This window comes from Atractosteus spatula, chromosome 22, assembly GCF_055471065.1.
Source record: "Atractosteus spatula isolate fAtrSpa1 chromosome 22, fAtrSpa1.hap1, whole genome shotgun sequence".
Classification (NCBI taxonomy): Eukaryota; Metazoa; Chordata; class Actinopteri; order Semionotiformes; family Lepisosteidae; genus Atractosteus; species Atractosteus spatula.
In genome coordinates, this window is record NC_142727.1 from 5,391,036 (window position 1) to 5,413,013 (window position 21,978).

The 21,978-nt window shown below is 44.4% G+C and overlaps 1 protein-coding gene across 1 annotated transcript; it reads right to left on the minus strand.

Moving 5' to 3' along the window:
* Window positions 1-2,432: 2,432 nt before the first annotated feature.
* LOC148816703 (uncharacterized) lies at window positions 2,433-15,121 on the minus strand. Its single transcript, XM_088940165.1, has 5 exons — window positions 14,975-15,121; window positions 8,962-9,142; window positions 3,374-3,479; window positions 2,878-2,924; window positions 2,433-2,673 (listed from the first exon to the last, which is right to left on the minus strand). Exons 2-5 carry the CDS (start codon window positions 9,133-9,135, stop codon window positions 2,596-2,598), a joined length of 405 nt encoding a protein of 134 aa, XP_088796291.1. The 5' UTR covers window positions 9,136-9,142; window positions 14,975-15,121; the 3' UTR covers window positions 2,433-2,595.
* Between the last annotated feature and the right edge of the window lie 6,857 nt (window positions 15,122-21,978).

Genomic DNA, 21,978 nt, shown 5'->3' on the forward strand with positions numbered 1-21,978 from the left:
CCACATTGCCTGCCTCATCACAACTTTGCAACACATTCTTAGATTTCTTTAGTTCTAAGATCAACAATATCCGGCATCACATTCTCTCCACTATGCATATCATTTCCATACCTCCTCCTTCCTCATCCAACTTTTCTGGTTCCCTTCTCTGCAGCTTCTCTCTTCTTGACTCAGCATCCCTCAATAAACTAGTTACCACATCTATTTTAGATCCCATTCCCACCACTTTATTTCAGTCCTGTTTCTCTTCTCTCTGTCCAATTGTCCTCAATATTATACATTGTAACGCTTACGGCCGACAGGCACTGTGTAAGAGCCGGCGTACCAGAGCAGGTGACGTCACCACCCTTCCCTGTGATAGCAGGACTACAGCTACTGGGCTGGAGAGAGATCTCTCTTTAGCTCACGGGGCTAGGTCGCTGCAGAGAGACGCGGAAGTCCCGGGTTCGAGCCCCGGACAGTGTGGGGCCGACCTGATGCGGCAAGGGCGCCCGCCTGAGCCCCCGTTGCGTTACATTGGTGTCAGAGCGGGGTGGGATAGCCCTTCGCCGGGGACGGCGATTTAAGCGGGGGAGAGTGTAACACTTACGGCCGACAGGCACTGTGTAAGAGCCGGCGTACCAAAGCAGGTGATGTCACCGCCCTTCCCTGTGATAGCAGGACTACAGCTACTGGGCTGTAGAGAGATCTCTCTTTAGCTCACGGGGCTAGGTCGCTGCAGAGAGACGCGGAAGTCCCGGGTTCGAGCCCCGGACGGTGTGGGGCCGACCTGATGCGGCAAGGGCGCCCGCCTGAGCCCCCGTTGCATTACAACATGAATCCTTGAGCACTGGCACTGTACCACTGGTCCTCAAACCTGCTGCCATTAACCCCATGCCAAAAAAGCCTAACATGGCTCTCGACAGCCTTAACAAATTTCACCCCATCTCCAACTTCAGTTACATAACCACCTCATGACAAACAACCTTTTCAAACCACTCTGTGGCTGAAAAGCTGATCAACACATTTGTTTTCTCTCGAATTGACTACTGTAATGCTCTACTCGCTGGGGTATCTAAATCTACTGTGAACAAACTGCAGTATGTCCAAAATTCAGCAGCCAGAATCCTGACCAGGTCTACTGCAAATGATCACATTACTCCTATCCTGGAGTCCTTGTACTGGCTTCCTGTCAAATTCTGTGTGGACTTAAATCCTCATGCTCACCTACAAGCTCTGCATGGCTTGGCACCTCAGTACCTGTCTGAACTAGTATCGCCCTCCTCCCCACCTTGAAACCTTCGGTCTTCTAATTCTGGTCTCCTTACTGTCCCCCAAGCTCGTCTACATTGTATGGGTGACAGGGCCTTCTCCTGTTATGCCCCCAAGCTCTGGAACTCTCTGCCCAAGGATGTCAGAGAGTCACCTTCTCTAAACTCCTTCAAATCCAGACTCAGAACCTTCTTTAGAAAAACCTTTACTTAACTGGTTCCATTCTTCACCCCTCTGCTTTTCATGGTACCACCATCCACGGTCTCCTCTGTATATTGTAATTGTGTTTTATGTTGTGTATTTTTTTTATTTATTGTTGTTGTCATTCTGTAAAGTGCTTTGAGAAGCCACCTTTAAAGGCGCTGAAGAAATGCACAAGATGTAAAAAGGGTTAACTTAAGTCAGTTCTGCCTGAAAATTAGACTTCTAAGCAACAGGGGTTTATGGCAGGAAAGGGGGTTAACTAATAAGGATTCCAGATGCGAGCTAGGAACCCTCTGGGGGCGTAATCTTAAACTGGCCATTTGGCCAGGGTCTCTTAACTGGCCAAATACCATGACCCCCCTCTTTACCATAACACCGAATGACGTCCGAAGCAGCAAGGAAGGACTATTTAACCTAAAAGTTTGTACCGGCACATTGAACAATACTTCGGTTTTGTTGTTTCTTGCGGGAAACAAGACTTCGGCTTTTTTGTTCCTTGCATGCAATAAACTCATCTGTTTAACTTCATCTCGGGATCCAGAACCTTATTCTTTCTGTTACAACAGCACTATGTAAAATAAAGTTTATTATTATTATAAGTCTCTACACTGTAATTAAGTAAAGTGGTTTCTTTAAAATAGGTAATAACTGAAATTGAATTAATCTTTAGACAACAGCCTCATATTTAAGCTGTATACAGTATTTTGACAAATTAGAAGACATAAGTATTTTAAACGAGTTATCCTTGATCTATTCTAGAGAGCTTTACGATTGTTGGCAAATGAATTCAGTGAAGTACAATAGGGATTTTACCAATAGGGAATTTCAATTCTTTCCCATTCTGTTCAGGATCAATATGGGTTCAAACATGTTACTTGGAAAGCAGAACCTTTTCCATTTGGAAGAATCCTGGTAAGCAGAGGCTCAACTGTGCAATGCACACAATTTTTCAGTATTTTATTTTCATTGTACAGGAGCATTAGGAAGAGGAACCAAAATGGAGCAATTAAAAAAAACATGTTATTTTCAAAGGAATCGGGTGCGTTTATTCTGGCATTTTCAGTGAGCTCTTCAATGTTCACTGTTCATAGGACAGACATACAGCCCAGGGTGACAAGGTCTGAGATTTCTTTATGGCCTTTAATGGAAACATACAGTATTCTGAAGATTTACTGTAGTCTCCTGGAGCTCCCTCTCAAATCTGGTTGATCTCATGATCTGCCAAGAGAGCACATGACTCAGTGTATAATTCATGTTGATAGGAAGTTAAAGAAGTTAATAAACTCAATGATTGTGGTGATAATAACAGACAGCTCTGCATCTTTTTAACTCGACCTCCCAGACATCAGAAACAGAGACTGAGATCACAGAAATCCGTATGCTCAAGGGACAGACAACAAAATGGAGCATGAGTGCTCTTACCTTCTTCAGGGCATGGATAGGTGTATTCTTAAGTGTAGCCAGCTCACCTGGATGATACAATGAACATCCTGTGAGAGGCAGACCCATCTGGCAGTTTACTATGGTAAATTAATAGTATATTTCTCCGCACTCAGAACCACATCATGAGCTGACTATGCTGCAGACAACCAGACAGTAAAGTAGTCTTAACAGCTCTAATGGTTTACTACTATATCTACCAGTACCTAAAAATGTGGAGGCACTCAAGGACTATACTGAATTCTAACTTTACTAAACAGCATAGCTTCCAAAGAACAGCTAACTGAAATCTATGAAAACTACTTCTCCCTGGAACCACATAACATAAACCTCCCACATGCCCTGGCAAAGGGGAGGAACAACTAATGTTCAGTTCCACAGTAAACCACATTTACACAGTAAAATTAGAGCAAGCCATTGGGCCTTTTTCAGTAAACAATTCAATTGGCCAATTATTCTCTCGTTAGAGGATGCTTACTTGTCTGGTAGTAGTCATAGATCTTGACCACAGCTGGTTTGAGTCCCTTCACTGGGTGCTCCTGGATCATTCTGAATCTGTACTCTTGAGACTTTTCTCTATGAAGCTGCAAAGGAGAAAAAGATGACTGACATGGCTGACACTTTTGGTGATGCATTCTATAATATGTCATGAAGAACAATGCAGAGGCCGAAAGATTCAATATAAATTAAAAATCTAGAAACGTTTCTGATAATGTCTGAGAGACATGGGAATAAGTAGGAAGATTAAATTGTGTCATGTTCCTAGTCAGGTTTGTAATAAGAATGATCAGATGAGAGGAGGCCATTCTGTCCATTTAGTCTGTTTGTTAATTAGAAGCTAATGATCTGAGGATCTTAGTCATCCTTTTCTTGAAAGAAGCCAGAGTATCAGCTTCACAACATGGCTGGACAGTTTGTTCCACACTCCCAACACCCTTTGTGTAAAGAAGTTTCTACAGTTCTCAGTTTTCAATGTACTTCCATGTAGTTTCCAGTTGTGCTGTCTGGCTTGTGTTCATGGATGTTTCTGAAGAAGCCCGTTGTTTAGCAGCACCTTTTAGGATCTCCAGTACAGTGCCACCTTGATAGAATGAGCTTTGTTATACCACCGTTTCAGTACATAAACCATGTAGAATTATGTACCCCATGATGTTTTATTTCATTACACTGCAGTTTGGAATCTATAGCTATGTAGAATGGCATTTGAGCTCTGTCAGATGGAGGTACTATCCTTTGATGACATGCTATTGGGTTGATGCCACAGGAGTGTGCAGACATGACTTGACTGCACTAACACTTGTACCTGCTCAGCAGCTGATGACTCAGAAACACTGCAAAGGGCACAGCATGGGCTGAACTGAAACCAGAGGCTGTGAGGGCGGGAGCACCAGAGATTCTTATCCTCAGGGCTGACCATTGTTACTAGGGCACGACTACAGTAAGAATCACCACCACATGTCCAGCCTGCCCATTTTTTAATCTTTCTGTCTGATAGCTCTGTGGATTTATGAAAGGGATCAACAGTCATTTCAGGTCCATATTTTAGTCTACAGACATATGAGAATGTGAGAGGTTAAGCAATTCTTTTTGCAACAGCAAGTGTATGCATGAAATACATTCATTTCTATGTGTAGTGTAATGTTTGCTTATATACAGAATATATATTTAATTTCAAAGCCCCATGGAATGTCACATCCTATTCAAGCTAAGATCCAACAAGTTTATAGGTGGGAGTTCCTAATATTTTGGCCGTCGTGTACAATTAGAAAGTGTCTGATTCTAGTACAGCAGATGTGAAGGTGAGGAGCCAGTGGGCTGAGCTCAGTCCTCCTGCACCCCCACATGGTGGAGAGGGAGAGTACCTGTCTGTCCTGGTTTGTAGATGGGTTTGTCAGTCTGAATGAAGATGAGGGAGCGAGAGGAACAGAAGTGGACCTCCCTACGCTTCTCCATTGTGAAGCTCTCCCCTTGCAGCTGTACCTCCACCACCTCCTTAGAGTCAGAGGGCACTAGCGGACCCTGCAGACACAAAATCACAAACCCCCTGTCTGCAGAAATACAACCACACTGATACACCCCCAGGGTCTGCAGACACACATCCACACTGAAACCCCCCACAGAACCACACTACACACCCTCACAGTCGTGGACACATGATTGCACTGCACCCCAACAGACATTGACACCAAATAATTATCTCCCTGCAAGACATAGATAGATACTTTATTGATCCCGTGAGGGAAATTGCAGTGCAAAAGCAGCTTAACACAAACAACACAGCCACAGTGTAACGAATGATACAATAATAATAATACAATACATACAATACAATCAGTACATTGTATTATTATTATTGTATCATTCGTTACACTGTGGCTGTGTTGTCTGTCTCTGGGATCCTTGAAGAAGCACATTTTTATAATTAATTATTCCTTAAACATATATAGCGCTTTTCTGGACACTCCACTCAAAGCACTTTATAGGTAATGGGGACTCCCCTCCACTACCTGTGTGTAGCACCCAACTGGATGATGCGATGGCAGCCATAGTGCGCAAAATACGCCCACCACACATCAGCAATCAGTGGAGAGGAGAACAAAGTGATGAAGCCAGTTCACAGAGGAGTGATTATTAGGAGGCCATGATTGGAAAAGGCCAATGGGAAATTTGGCCAGGACGCCTGGGTAACACCACTAACACCACTTCCAGCAGAATCTAGGTACTGACCAGGCTCACACCTGCTTAGCTTCAGTGGGTTGTCAGTTATGAGTTGCAAGGTGATATGGCAGCCTACGCATGCTGACGCAGCTACCCACCTGAACTACTACCGCCTACAGCTGCTGCGACCCACTATGCCTTCCTCCAAATCTTTTTCTAGATCTCTTCGTCATTCCTTCTCTTCCTCCCTGGGCCACTTGCCCGCTTCTCTCACTAAACCAGCATTCAGTCTCTTCACAGCTATCTGTTCCAAGTCCAGGCTTTCTAACCACCTTCTATTCCTTTACAGATGTCGTCGACATAATATCATCCCTAAAGGATTTCGCCTTAAATTTAATACCTTTTCTTTTGACTCTGATACCACCCAGAGTAACACGAAGAGACTTCTAAAACAATTTTCTAGGAAACTAATGCTCTCTACCATTTTCTCCCTCAAAAAACAGATTATTCTTTCCGACAACAACATCAAAGAGGCTAAGGAATTTCTACGGCTGACAGCTCCACATCATCTTCCCTTCATAACTAACCTCATTAGATCTCTCAACTCTAAACTCTACCAGTTTCTCACTACAGAGAAGGACAAAAAACTCAGTCATCTTCTACAGAAGAAAACCATCAACACCCCGAACACCCTCACCAACCCTAACCTTGTTGTCACCATACCTTCTGACCTTTCCCTTTCACAGGATGAGCGATCCCTCCTCAGCAAAGGGCTCAGTTTTGTACCAGTTCCCAGGAAGCTGGACATCCCCCAGACCAATGTCGACCTTAACCGCTTTTATCGCAGGATTTGTCTCAGAGCACATTTTGCTGACAATTCCTCTTCACAGGCAGCTGATAACAACCTGGTTATTGATGTCATTAACAACATTAATCCCAAACAGAGCTGTTGGACTCCCCCCTCTGGCCGTTTTCCACCAGTTGATTATTTCATCAACCAATGCACTAATCAAGCTCCCAAGGCACTCTCTATACCCAGTAAACATAGGTCTAACCTCACCCAAGGAGAAAATCAGGCGCTCCAGTCTCTCCGCAACAGGGATGATATCGTCATCAAACCAGCGGACAAAGGAGGTGCTGTTGTGGTGTGGCGTAAGGATCTATATATCTTTGAAGCCTCTAGACAACTAACTGACACTTCTGCCTACCTCCCTCTCCAACAGGACCCTACCACTGACTACCAAAAGGAAGTGGTATCCACCATTTCTCTTCTTATCAGCAGTAATGAGCTCCCCCAGGAGGCAAACTGGCTCATCATGGAACATCCACAGGTATCTCAATTTTACCTCCTCCCCAAAATCCACAAACCGGACACCCCTGGACGCCCCATCGTATCAGCATGTAACTGTCCAACTACTTACATCTCAGCCTTTCTCGACAGCCTCATGAGACCGCTGGTTGAAGATCTTCCCTCATACATCAAAGACACCAACCACGCGCTCCAACTTTTTAATGATTTCCAATTTCAGGGTACCGAATGCTACATTTTTACCATGGACATCACATCTCTGTACACCGTCATTCCCCATAATGACGGCCTTACAGCCCTCAAGCACACGCTGGACAAACGCACAGTGCTTGATCCACCCACCCACACCCTGGTACGCCTTGCAGAATTGGTCCTCACACTGAACGCATTCTCTTTCAATAATCTTTTTTACCAACAGGTCAGTGGAGTTGCCATGGGCACCAGAATGGGACCCAGCTATGCCAATATTTTTGTCGGCTGGGTAGAAGAATGCTTCTTCGCTTCCTACACTGGCTATATCCCTGACCTCTACAAACGATATATTGATGACTGCGTCGGTGCCGCCACGTGCTCCAACTATCAGCTTGAGTTCTTCCTGCACCATTTCACCAACTTCCACCTGTCCCTCAAATATACGGTTAACATATCTTCCACTACTCTTCCGTTTCTAGACATCAACTTCTCTATCAACTACCCCCGACTGTCCACTTCAGTTTATTACAAACCCACGGATTCACACAGCTACCTCCTGTACAGCTCATTTCACCCCAACCACACTAAAAACTCTCTTCCTTTTTCACAGTTCCTTAGGTTACGACGATTATGCAGCGACGACATCGACTTCGAGAACCAAGCCCTCGAAATGTACTCATTTTTCATCAACAGAGGATACAGCAGTGTGATTGACAGGGCCCTTGCCCGAGCCAAAAACACCGCCCGGACCATCAACCCGATCAGGAACTCCCGCCGTAACAACCGCATTCCTTTGGTGCTTCCTTACCACCCTAACACACTTCCTATCCCCAGGACCATTAACCACAACTTTTCCATCCTACAGGATGATCCCTCCATTGGGGCCCTCTTTTCTGATCGCCCTATCATCTCATATCGCCGACCACCTAATCTGCGTAACCTCCTTGTTCACAGCTCCCTTGACCACCCTCAACAACCATCCACACCTGGCACTTTCCCTTGCAACAGAACTCGCTGTATCACCTGCAAGTACACAGCCACCACCACACTCATTCAAGGCCCCTCAGGACAATTCTGGATCACCCAGACAGCATCTTGTACCTCCAGCAACCTTATTTACTGTATCTCTTGCAGTAAATGCCCAGCCATCTACATTGGAGAAACAGGAAGGAGACTCGGAGACTGCTTCAGAGAACACGTCAGGGCTGTGAAGATTAAAGATCTCTCCAAGCCCATTGTTTCTCATTTCACCTCTGACGGCCACGACCACTCTAATCTCTCCGTCTGTGTTCTCAAAGATGGTTTTCCGAACTCATACATCAGAAAGACCACCGAAACTAAAATTATTCTGCAGCTAGGATCATACATTCTCCCTTCCCTTAACGACAGACTACTGTTCTTTTAAATTTTCTCCATTCATTGGAAGTTTCATTTCACACCTCTTTGCACCCATTCTGACTTCACACCTCTTGATTGGCCTCTCTTTCTGTCCCCTGCTCCCGCCTCTCACTCCTCCTCCCTCCCAACCTTTGTTCTCCCGCTACTTTACCTTTGCCTACTGCCCTGTCTCTCTCACACCTGAAGAAGGCTCCACGGCCGAAACGTTGTGTTCTCTTTCTTCTTTTTTTCAGCATGGAATAAACCTATTACTTGTTCCTTTGCAGCCTACGCATGCTGACGCAGCTACCCACCTGAAATATTATAATATCTGTAACTCATGTTCCAATACTGTTCTTAGAAGTTTGCGAATTGGACATGTGAAATGTAGGCAATGATATCTTTATATAAATAGATATAACTGTTTTTTTGTAGGTATTTATACCAGAGCTGAACACTCCTCTCCTGGCTCACAGCCTTGGCACTCTGACTGGCACCTATCATTGATGCCTGTCTAGTATGGCACTGACCTGGAAGTGCTCACAGCAGTAGAAGCCCTGTGCTGTGGTCTCCTCCAGCAGCAACCTCCTGTCCTGCCCGGAGACCAGTGAGACAGACAGACGCAGGGTCTCATTGGTGTAGAGAAGGGTGGCACACAGTTTGGACTCAATGCCTTCAGTGATCATCTCAGGAAATGTCACCATAAAGAGCCTAGAGATGCAAAACACAAGCCAAACTGGTCAGCCACAGTTACAGACATACAGTAGTTTATACACAGGCTAGTCTTTGAAGAAAAGAACAGCATTAGTAACCAAGGGTCAATTGGAGTGAGTTTGCCAATTTGCTGTAGTGCTCTATACTGAGCTGATTATTATCCAGTACTGTAGTCAAGATCATCCTTGGCTGCCTGCTTGATTGCATGATTGCAACAAAGAAACTTGCAAATCAAAGGGAGAGACCAGGTGATCCCATTGTAGTTCTGTACCAAGGATTGAGCAAAACTGAAGTAGGCTGAGATTCTGAATATTTGAACTAAAGTATTTGGAGTAAACTAATATGTGGACTGACAATATATAGTTATGATTTTGAATATTGTATACAGTATATATTCTGTAGCTAAGCGCTTGTGATAATGTTAGTTTTTTAAGTATGTGTGATACTGATGAGTACAGATGAGTACATTTAACTACCTATGTGATATTCTGTTGATTTCAACACACCACAAGTACAAGTATTGTGAGTTTGAATTTGATCATGAGGTATATCACAGTGGCTTTAATTTTCATTGACAAATGATATACTTGGACACCTTAGACTCATAAGAGACCACATTGGTAATTCATTTATGTAGGTTACATTTATGTGTACAAAATACTGTGTACTTTCATGTGCTGTATTTGTTGCACTTGTTGTACCTGAGAGTGATTTCTGTCTGGTGAATTTGATGGTTTGGGTGGCTGTGTCTCTACAGTTCTGATGAATAATGATCTTGACTTTCTGCTGTACCATATCTAATCTATTCACCCCATCGGCTGTTTCCACCAGGGAAGAGAATAAGTAGTGTTCTGATGAAGCCTTGCATTTAACTAAATAAGATAACACATTTTACCCCCGTACCCTTATTATTCCACCAGTGTAAAGTACCAACACAATAAATAACTGAGTGATACCCAGATGTGAATGAACACATTTAAGAGTTACATCGTGTTTACTTATATTTGCTTAGATTTTACTTTGCTCCCCTCCACAGACTATTATCTCAATACTTACTGACGGAAAAAAGAAACGCAACATTTTCTGTAATGAGAATACTATAGTTATAGCTTATGTACTTTCACAAAAAGTTGTCAATTTGTTTTAAGCCCTCTGACCAGCAATACAGCTTGTGCAGTAAGGCATTGCATCTTGCCAATCACACAAAAGCCTGTTAGGTTTAGTTTTACCCAATGAATGCCTGATCAGGTCACCTTTAAACAGGCCTTAATTCAAACTAAGGTCACTGCAAGAAAAAGGCCACACTTAGTCAGTTTTCTGTGCATTTCATAATGCCTTGAATGTCACCAGAAGCAAGGGAGGGGGCCATTGGCATGCTGCAGGCAGGCATGTCATGTGCCAGCGTTGCCAGACACTATGGAGTAAGTCGCTCCACTATGTCCCGACTGTAGAGAAGGTTTCAGCAGACCAGCAGGCCAGATGACGGTCCAAGATCCAGTCGCCCTCGAGTGACCACACCAGAGCAGGACCAATACATCAGACTGGTCCATCTGAGAGATCGTTTCAGATCTGCCATCTGTATTGTTGCTGAAACTGCCCGCAGACACAATGCCCGCATCAGTGACAGGACAGTGAGGCTCCATGCTGCTGGCCTGTCCTAGGCCCTCTGCTCACACCTCCCTGACATCACACGTGACTGGCTTGGGCCAGACAGAGGCAGCAATGGACTCATCAGCAGTGGCATCAGGTCCTCTTCACGGATTAGTAACTCTTCAGCCTGTTCCACGCAGGTGGGAGGGCCAGAGTGTGGAGGAGGAGGTGTTGAGTTTCTTTTTTACATCAGTATACATACAGTATATCTCAGTATTCTCTGTTTCATACTAGAGACTTAATGTGCATTAGTAGGTGTAATGCTAATAACACTATCTTCGTGATTAGAACATGAGACACAGGTCTATTGGATTGTGGGTTCAATTCAATATTAGTTGAATATAACAACAAATGTCCCGATAAAGGCTTCTTAATATCATTGCACACTGACAATGTTTGTTTGTGACAATACTACATTCAGAATGACTCATTTGATTCAGTGTGATCCTTGTAGTACAGCAGTCAATTGTTTAGTCTATAGCACTAGTTATACTAACTGACCCTGTACTTCAGTATCAGTAGATACTCTCCATGTTATAATGATAACACATGATCCCTTAAACAGGAGTGCCGCAAACTAGAGCGCAAATAGAGGTCTACTGGTCTACAAGTATTCAAGTTGGCATGGACTGATAGCCTGCAACAATATAAGAAAGCCCTATGTAGAGCACGTTCAGCTTACTACTCTGAACTTATAGAAAGAAATAAAAATAACCCTTGCTACCTATTTAGGACAATAGCAAATCTTACAAATAAGACCGATTCTATAGTACCATCTAACTTTAGTGGTGACTATTTCATTAACTTCTTTAACGATAAAATTAACATCAGACTTCAATCAAATAAGCCACAAAGAGGTCTGGTACAGGAACAATATGCGCACCTCTTTAGTGTTTTTCAATTAGTTAATGAACAAGAACTCCAGAAATTAATTATTAAGAGAAAGTCAACTACCTGTCCGCTAGATCCCATCCCCACTCAGCTAGTCAAACATTCCCTACGAAGTACTGGCAGGATAGGTCCTTACTAATTAGATAGGTCCATACTAATTATAGGATAATTAGTATGATGAACACATCCCTTGCATCTGTACCTGATCAATTTAAGGTAGTGGTTGTTAGACCGCTCCTTAAGAAGCCAAATTTGGATCCACAAGTTCTTAACAACTACAGGCCTGTCTCAAACGTCCCATTTTTATCTAAAATTCTTGAGAGAATAGTTGTGGCCCAACTTCAATCGTATCTGGACTCAAATAATATACTTGAGAAATTCCAGTCGGGTTTCCGCCCAGGCCACAGCATTGAACCTGCATTAACAACAATCGTAAATGATATTGTGTTACCTACTGACGCGGGGAATGCAACAATGTTTGTGCTTTTAGATCGTAGTGCTGCCTTTGACACAGATGACCACTCTGTTTTGTTACACTGGCTTGAGTTAGGCTTATGTGGAACCATCCTTAAGTGGTTTACTTCATATTTAACTAATCGTTATCATTATGTTCAAATATCTAATAATTGTACTGCTTCGTCAATGTCACCAGTACATTTTGGGGTACCACAGGGATCAGTGCTGGGACCAATATTGTTCTCTCTCTACATGCTGCTGTTAGGTAGGATAATCCGAAAACATAATATTAACTTTCATTCATATGCTGATGACACTCAAATATACATTTCGTCTACACCCAACGACAACTCATCTATCACTTTAGTTAATTGCATTAATGAATTAAAGACTTGTGTGTGAAAACTTTTTGTTACTCTACTCTGATAAAACTGAGGTTCTGTTGTTTGGAGGCAACAATACTGATAGGACTACTATAACTTTAGCACTTAACTCCGAGGATTTAAAAATTTGCCTCAAAGACTCAGCACGTAACCTAGGTGTCATATCAGACACAAGGCTCTCATTTAACTTTCATGTTAAAACAGTATCAAAAACATGCTGCGTACAGTTCTGAAATATTGCAAAACTAAGGCAGTTTCTCTCCACTCAAGACGCACAGAAATTAATACATGCTCTTGTTCACAGCAGGTTAGACTACTGCAATGCCCTACTATCAGGGTACACTCTTTCAACACATTACAGCGAATTCAGAATGCAGCAGCTAGAATTGTTACTAGGAGCAGAAAGTACAACCATATAACCCCCATACTTAGCTCTCTTCATTGGTTTCCTGTCAGGTACAGGGCGGACTTCAAAATCCTTCTACTTACTAATAAGGCTCTCAGTGGTCAGACACCTGTCTATCTAATTGAACTTATTAATGTATACCATCCAAGTCGCCCGCTTAGATCACAGAATGCAGGTCTCCTTCATATTCCACACATTAATAAAAAAACAGTTGGCTATAAAAGCCTTTAGTTACAGGACCCCTAGCTAATGGAACAGTCTCCCACCCCATATTTGGGATGCTGAGTCAATCTCGGTATTCAGATCCAGACTGAAGAACTATTACTTCAGCCTAGCCTACTCACACCTTACAATTATAGCCTGCTGCAACCATGGCAGCTGGTGCTGCTGTACATGCCATTGTGTGTCTCTGTGTTGGCCCACCAAGTAGATACATCTGTTCTGACCAGACTACCCTATTCTCCTCCCCACATGTTCGGATGGTGCCCAGGCTGGGCACCATTTGAGTTGGATGCTGCATCACCGCCATGGACCCAAGAGGGACATTGTGGATATAGTTATCATTAAGGAGGATTTTGCTGGTCTACAGAGATCTGCATGGAGTACTGACATACAGAAGACATGATGGATGGATTAATACCCTCATTCATTTATTTCTTTTTTTTAATTGTATAATGTTAGCATGCCCAAAGGGGTTAGGCAGCCAGTTGACCTTGGACCCCTAGAGGTTTTTTTTCTCCCGTCACGGATGTCGGAAGGGCAAGCCGTGCAATGACAAGGAGAGCAGTAAAGACCCTATGTATAGCAGTAAAAGGGGCAACACGGGGGTTTGTCCAGGCTCAGGGGCTCAGACGATGTCAAAAAAGAAACCTATGCCCTCAGACCACAGACAGGAGCGACCTGGTGCTAGGCGGGTCTCAGGACATCCGTACCCTCAATGCTGAGCAAGGAGCAGAGCAGACACAGGAAGTAAATAGGCTACACAACAAAATATACCGGAAAGGTATGAATAGTCACAGGGAACAAGGAACAGGACAGAAGTAGAGCGCCCTCTAGGAGTACAGGGCAAGACACCTCCGTTATCTTCTGGTCTTTTCTGTTCACAACGTATATGGTCACTTGCATTGTTAAGCGCCTTGGGGCAACCTTGTTGTGAAAGGCACTATATAAAAATAAATTTAATTGAATATCCTCTAGAGGGTTACAGCTGTTGCTTTGCATTCATTGCAATTGAGAACATTTATACCATAGAGGTGGGGCCTGATTTCAGCATCCAGGATCGTTGCTTTTGGAATTTACCTAGAATATCAGTTTAGCATGGAGCTGCATACTAACCACAGGATCATCCCCAGTAAGTACGCTACTTTCAGTTTGTTGTAATTATCCCCAGCAGACTGTGGAGAATACAAAAGGGTTACAAATAAGAAGCACTTTATTCCAGACTCCCAGCACTCTTAGTTTTCACACATGAGCAAACATGGCTGTAGTTAAGCTTGAATTACTCCTTTGGACTGAGTAAGTCAGTAGTTTTGATTAGGAATATCTCAATCAGTCCCTTCAGTTTTAAGGCTAAAGAGATTTAGATCATCGTGAGCAATGTGTATATTACATTGCTTTCAAATCAGAAAATATTCTAATTTTTACTCTGAGGTCACAGGTTGTGGTGGCATGTGTATTATATGTGTATATATGTGGTATGTGCATGTGTGTATTAAGACAAGGAATGTCCTGTGTCCATGAAAATGTTTACAGACTGAAAAACTGAATAGCAACACTATTCATTAGACTTAAAGCTACACAAAAGTTCAGTAGGAAGCATAGCACACATCCCTAAGAGTCCTGGACAGAACACAGCAGCACACCTTTGCAGATGGGATAAAGAGGACAATTAAATTAATATTTTTGAATATTTCAAACACCTTTAAACACAGCTTTGAAATCAAGTTGCATCTTAACAGGAGCAACCAAGATGAGTTTGTAACAAACTCTTTGTGTTACAGTTGTTAATATATAGAGCCTGTTGGACAGCAGGAGTGGACTTACGGTGGTGTGGATGCCTGGCAGGTACAGAGCAGTAGGCAGGCCAGTGAAAAGCCCCTCCAGATGGTGACAGCAGACTGCAGCGAGAGAGCCAGCAGAGGGAAACAGGCAGAATTCCTGGCAGTGCTCCTCCAGGACTGACCAGCTGCAATGAGACTCACACCACTTATCCAAGAAGCTTTCCTCCCATCCCCCAGTTGACTTCTGTAACTTCCCGTAAATCTCTTCCTCCTCAGGTCCAGAGGACCAAGGGCACAGAGGTGATTGACCTGTGTAATCAGATCAATGAGTGGGCAGCGCCCACAGTTGTACAGCAATGACGACTCCGGCTGACAAGATTAGCAATTTAGGGGTGTGTGAATTCACAGAGGAAGGCCTGCACACAAAATTAAAAGGAACCCACAGCACACAGCACTGTGAAGACAGAATCAAGGCATGGGCAGGGAAGAGCTCCATATGACCACAACTGTTTTTTCTTAATAACTAACCACAGACACGTGTCTTCATTTAAGGTCAAGGATCAGATAAATGGAGATTTCTTCAGACAATAACAATCCGATCCGTGAGACTGAAGTCGTGGTTTGAGGACGAAGTCAGGTTCAAAGCCGTGGTTTCTGTTCAGAAAAGTTTTAGCGAAGGCGAGATATGAACTCCAAAGAGAGAGACCAATACCGGGCACAGAGTGATGTGAAGTGAGGGTTTAAATGGGAAATAAGTTGATGGTAGAAAGCTGGGGATAATTAGTTACCCCGTGCAGCAGCACTTAGGGTTGATTAGGTGCTTGTGGCGAGCACATAACAGTCAGCACATCTGTCCCACTGGGACAGCAGTGGTGACCCAGGTTACAGGGAAGCAGCAACTTTGTTATATTTTCTCTGTTTACTTTCACCAAAGTACAGAAAGCATGAGAGTCTTTATTGATCACCAGCTTGATCATTGATCATATTGATCAAGCAGTACTTGATTACAGTATCACTTTCAGCCGGATTGTCAGTTTTCACAACGTGGGCCGTCTAGCATGTTCTAGCCCCCCTCAACCCTTCATGTAAAAGTGTGCCTCCTGTGCCTCTGACTTCGCTATGGCCCTCGGCTGACAAGCCTGCTTTGCTTGTTGAGCACAGCCTTACACTGACGCACTGGACTTGCTGGGCACTCCTAGTTTCATGAGGAGGGAAGAACTATAACATGACGTCTGATGCTTTTAATGATAAGAAATCTCCTTGTAACAATAATCCTAAAAAGCAGAACCAGGTTGATGTAGGGCTCTGTAGCTGAAAAAATAATATAAGATGGACCCTATGCAACAAAAATGCTAGAGATCTCACAAGTAAAAAGGACACGAAGAATAAAGCCAAGTGTACTTAGCCAAATCGGTGATCAAGTATCATAGTCTAAATGCAGTCACAGGTCAGGAAGCAGGAGTATCAATATTATAGCGATTGTCTGTGGGTTTCTCGGAAAGCGAGAGACAGGAGCTCCACTGGTGAAAACCACTACTGAGCGCTGAGGTGATGTTAGTGAGCCCTTAAGTATGCTGGGAGGCAGAAGGTGCGGTGAAGGGTGAAAGGTGCGATTGGCTGATTAGTTACTGCGCCAGCGTTTGCAGGAATTGGGAAGAACTGCTGACTGATTATCCGAGGTCGTGAGCATGCGGCGTTTGCAGGAAAGGACAGGTGCAGTCATGACAGAAAGGAAAGTCACAATGAAAATCTTGAATCAGAGTACGATCCAATATGTCCTTTTCCGGGACCCATGATCTTTCCTAGGGGCCATAGCCTTCCCAGTCGACTAGATATTGTAGAGAGCCCCGGTGCCACCCAGAGTCCAAGATTTTATTAATAGTGAAGGCTGGGAGGCCGTCAATGAGGCATGGAGTAGGTGGGTGTGGTTGTAGTTTGGAGAGGGGGGACCTGTGGAAAGGCTTGAGGAGGGAGACATGGAATGTGGGATGAATCCTGTGAATCCTGTGTGATTCGCGCAAGTATCCAGAAAGGGCTGATGTATCAAGGACCCAACTTGTTGGATTGTTGACGTAGTGATAAGTTCTTGGTGGACAACCAGACAAATTGTCCTTGTCTAAGGCAAGGAAAGGGTTGGCGGCGGCAATCTGCGGTGTTCTTCTGTTGTTGTTGTTGTGCTTTAAGAAGGGTAAGTTTGGCATCCTGCCATAGTTTCTGGAGCTTGGTAACATTCTTGGACGGAAAGAGTCTCAGTATCTGGGGGGTTATCTGGAAGGAAAGGGGGTTAGTATCTCAAGGTGCAATAAAAGGGGAACATACCTGTGGATGAGGTGATCGGCGAATTGTGGGCATATTTAGCCTATGGAAGTAACGGCACCCAGTCGTCTTGAGACGCAGAGATGTAGGCCTTTAGGAAGGTCAGGAGGCTCTGATTAATTCTCTCAGTCTGTCTGTTGACCTCGGGACAATACCCAGATGTTAGCGAGACAGAGATTCCCAGGGATTTGCAAAAGGCTTTCCAGAATTTAGAGATAAATTGAGGGTCACTGTCTGAAACCACATCTTTAGGGATGCCACAGAGCCTAAAGACGTAGTGGACAAATAGATCCTAGACAAATGATCTACAACTACCATTATTGTAGATTTGCGTTGGCTGTCCAGGTGGTCGGTGAGGAAGTCCACAGAGATATGTGACCAGGGGCGATTAGGAACGGGGAGGGGTTGGAGGAGTCCGGCCTTCTTATCACGGGGGGTCTTGATCCTGGTGCATATGGAGCAGGCTCATACATACTCAGCAACATCAGCTTTTAATAGAAGGCCACCAGAAATCCCCGGAAATGAGGTCTAGAGTACGTCTGGTGCCTGGATGACTGGCAAAACAGGAGTCGTGGCCCCACATGTAAAATTGCTGACTGGATTTGGTTGGTGACAAAGAGTTTGTCCAAGGAACATTGCAGGGGAACTGTGTGACCAACCAATGCACATCTGACCTAATGTTCAATGGAGTACTGGACTGCAGCAACGATCTTACTGGCAGGGATGATGGGCTTAACCTGTTTGTGAATATTACTGACAAGTTTAGACATTTTCCAGCAGTATGCCACCAGACACTCATCAAGTTGCGTGAGGTCTGTGGGCATACCCCGAGGGTTTGGAAGGCCTACCGGAATTTTTTGGCAAAGGTCGTGAACCCCCTTGTATCTCACTGCGTACTTACCATACTCACAATCCCTCCTTTTGACACGTGGTCCTTTCCATGTATCAAATTTGCAATGTAGGGAAAAAAAATTGCAGGGTTTACCTGTGGACCCCAGCCACACCCCATTGGAGAAAGAACATCCAGCTGTTTTCAACTTACCCCTTTCTGACGCGGGAGCAAGGGATCCTGTCTGGGGGTTACCTGAGAGGTGATGCCCGCCAGGCAATCATGTGGCTCCCTCTCATCCTCCGTGGCCAATAGGGTGGCTGGATTCAGCACCGTACACTGTTCGATAGTGACGTGAGGAAGGGACAGAAGGATGTGGTGGTAATGGTAGGACATGGGAGAAAAGTGCGAGGTCTTATTCTGGAGGAGGAGCCACCGCATGAGGTACAAGGACCGTAAGAGGGCGGTAGCACACCAGGGAAGCAGAGGTCATAACGGCTACAGCTGCTGCAACAGCACGAAGGTAGGCTGGCAAGCCGCGGGCCACAGAAGTGAGGCACTGAGAGTAATAGGCCACAGGCTTAAAATGATCGCCGTGGGCCTGGAGAAGTACAGCACTGTAGAACCCATGTTTCTCGTCAACAGTCAGTGAAACCCTTAGTCATGTCAGGAAGGCCCAAGGCGGGGGCTGACATCAGGACTGTTTTAAGGTCAATGAAAGCTTTTTCTCTGTCGGGAGTCCACGTCAAGCGGTCAGTCATGGTTAGATGTGGAGCACGAGTCATGTCAGACAGGGGCTGTGCCAGTTGGGCGTAGCCAGGAATCCAGGATCTGCAGTATCCCATACAACCAAGGAAAGACATCATCTCCTTTTTGGTTCGAGGCTTTGGAATCCTTTGAATAGCTGCCACTTGTTCAGTGCCTAACGAACAAGAATTGGCGGAGATGTCATGGCCTAAGTAACGCACGCATTCTTTAAAAAGCTGTACTTTAGAGAGCAAGGCTTTGTTACCAGTTTCAGCTAAAAAGATTAAGAGATCTCTGGTATCTAGAGTGCAGACCTCCCCACTAAACAAACAAACCAACAGTTCATCCACATATTGGACGAGGGTGCTACCACGATTAAAAGAGAATCCTGAGAGACACTTGCAGTGTAGAGGAGAAAACAGTAGGTGCCTAGGTATACCCCTGGTGCATCCTAGTTCATGTGTACGTTTTCCCTTTAAAAGTAAAAGCAAACCAAAACTGAGACTCAGGATGAACCGGAACATTGAAAAAACCATTTGCCAAATCAATGACAGAGGATAAAAACAGAATGGTGGTGGGGTTGGGGACCACTGGAGCCCGAGCATGGACGGCAGCATTTATTGCCCGCAGGTCCTAGACCGGACGCCAAGATTCCTCATAGGCCTTTTGCACAGGAAAAATTAGTTTTACATGGAGACGTTGGGCAAGGGATGAGAATCTTTTCAGCAACCAACTTGTTCACAACAGGTTCCATTCCAGCCTCAGCATCAGGTCTCAACAGATACTGCCGACTGCAGGGCCTAAAGGTAGATTTTGGTACCACCTCTAGGGGGACGACACCCCTTATCAGGCCCACGTTGTACTTGTGGGCAGCCCAGAGGGAATCCGGGACTCCCTCCAGTGCAGGGTGTGAAGTGTCAACTGGGACTGAGGCATCCTGTCATCAGAGGCAGTCAGGTGCACTGTCCTCCAGGTGTTAAAAACAGGTGATCAGGGATGCCAGCTGAAGCAAGCAGTCTTCATTACAGGTTAGCTCGAGCCCCCGTTCTAAACAGACGATGATGAGACCCATTTTACAGAGCAAATCTCTGCCACACAGATTAACAGGACATTCTTTGCTCCTATTGTCAGGATAGATTTTGATGAGTTTGAAACGGTGCGCGTCATCTCTAAGCAGAGAATAGTTTGCCCCTGTGTCAATTAAAAAGTCATAGGGATTGCCATTAATGTGCAGGGTGACTTTGGGCAGCTGGGAAGGGAAGGAGACAGCAGGCAGTATGAAAGCGATGCCCTCAGGCCATACCTCTCCTGGCGGGGACAGTCAATCTTTCTTTTCCCGTCGTCATGGTGTGCTGACTGTTACACCAGCCGGGGGGACCCGAGTCCCAGCCCCCCATCATCTTCCTCTCCCCCCTCCTTGTTGGGGCATTCTCTTGCCCAACGTCCTGTTTTTCCACAGTGAAAACACGCATCACGGTCTTCTTCTCCTCGGTCTCTCCCTCTTCCTAGGTAGCCTCCTCATTGGCCACGGCCTCCTTGTCCCCTACCCCGGCCCCTTCTTCTTCCTCCTTGATAGAACTGGAGCTCGGCCATCTGGAGCTGGTGTAGCTGATGGCTGTCTTTTCGTGCCTTTCTCTCGTCCTTTCATGCTAAATGTCTCTCAGCATGATAAGCATGGCGCCACACTTTGGTCAACATGGGGGTGTCCCAGCCGATACATGACTTTTTTACCATGCTCCTGAAGAACGAAGAGATGCCCAGGAAGTGGGATAATAATATCATTTTCATGTTTTTGTATGTTTTTTGCAAACTATGCAGTTTAGTGGCTTGACGTAGGTTTTGTGCTCAAATGTATTCAAAGATGCTGCCTGTCCTTGGTCAGTAAGATAAGGGCATGTATTTGGTAAGCTGGCTATATGCCCAGAACATGAAAAGAACTAACTGCTAACTAGTCTGCAACTTATATAAGATATAATTAATTGGCAGGTGTTGCTGTTTTATCATTTGTTTAGAATATGTCATAGTAACTCTTTGTGTTTTAAGGTATAAAGGACCATCTTCAGCTACTTATTTTTTAAGTCTGGTGGTTGCAAGCCAGACTTCCATATGTATATGAATAAAGGGACTTCTGCTTCACAGACACCTGAACTTTGTCATTTGTTTGACACTACAATTTGGCGCTGCGAGCAGGGTACTCCCAGCTGAGGGAACTCTGACAGAGAGGTGGAGAGTAAAAGCTAGGCGTCCGCTTCTAAAAAGAGGTAAGGACTCCTCTTTTCTAAAAAGTCCCTTATCCTCTCCATGTTGCTGTCGAGGGTTTTTCTGAAGCTGAAGCGAGTACAAAAGAAATAATGAGTTTATGGTGTATGTGGTGGTAGATGTCTGTAGTGTGCCGGCTGTTTTCCCAGTTGTAAGATACTGGATGTGTTTTCCCAGTTGAAATATACTGGACGTGTTTTCCCAGTTGAAATATACTGAACGTGTTTTCCTGGTTGAAATATACTGGACGTGTTTTCCTAGTTGTAAGATACTGGACGTGTTTTCCCGGTTGAAATATACTGGACGTGTTTTCCCATTTGAAATATACTGGACGTGTTTTCCTGGTTGAAATATACTGGACGTGTTTTCCTGGTTGAAATATACTGGATGTAGTCTCCCAGTTGAAATATACTGGCAGAGGATAGGTAATGGTTTGGTGTGAAGAAAAATTAGTGGAGGTGTCTGACTGGGTGTCAGAAAAAAAGAAACTAGATGAGTGCGAAGCGAAACTTAAAAAGAAATATGGACTGTCAGATGGAATTTGGTCTGAACAGGAGTGTAGAAAAATGTATGAACATTGGTCGAAAAACAAACAGACAGAGACGGGTCTTATTTTAGGGAAACATCTGAGAATTTGACAGAACATTATAGAGAAAACAGAATGGGATAAGACACTAAAATCCCTGACAGAAAAGCTAAAAGCTTTGGAAGAACGAAATGAAGTTATATATACTGAAAAAGAAATAGAAGAAGAAATAGAACGCCTCAAGAACGAATTAGGGAAATGTAGTAATGTGAACATAACACCTAAATTATATCCAGATCTGAGACCTTTAAAAGGCAGGACAGCTAAAACAGGTGTGTGAAAGAAAGAACCTGGGAGAAGGGTGGGAATT

Coding starts and splice junctions, on each gene's coding strand:
- LOC148816703 (XM_088940165.1), bottom strand. CDS start 9,135: ATGGTGACATTTCCTGAGATGATCACTGAAGGCATTGAGTCCAAACTG. Junction 3,480..8,961: donor ACTGCTGTGAGCACTTCCAG/GTCAGTGCCATA, acceptor TCTCCTTTGCAG/CTTCATAGAGAAAAGTCTCA. Junction 2,674..2,877: donor CTATCCATGCCCTGAAGAAG/GTAAGAGCACTC, acceptor CTCTCTTGGCAG/ATCATGAGATCAACCAGATT.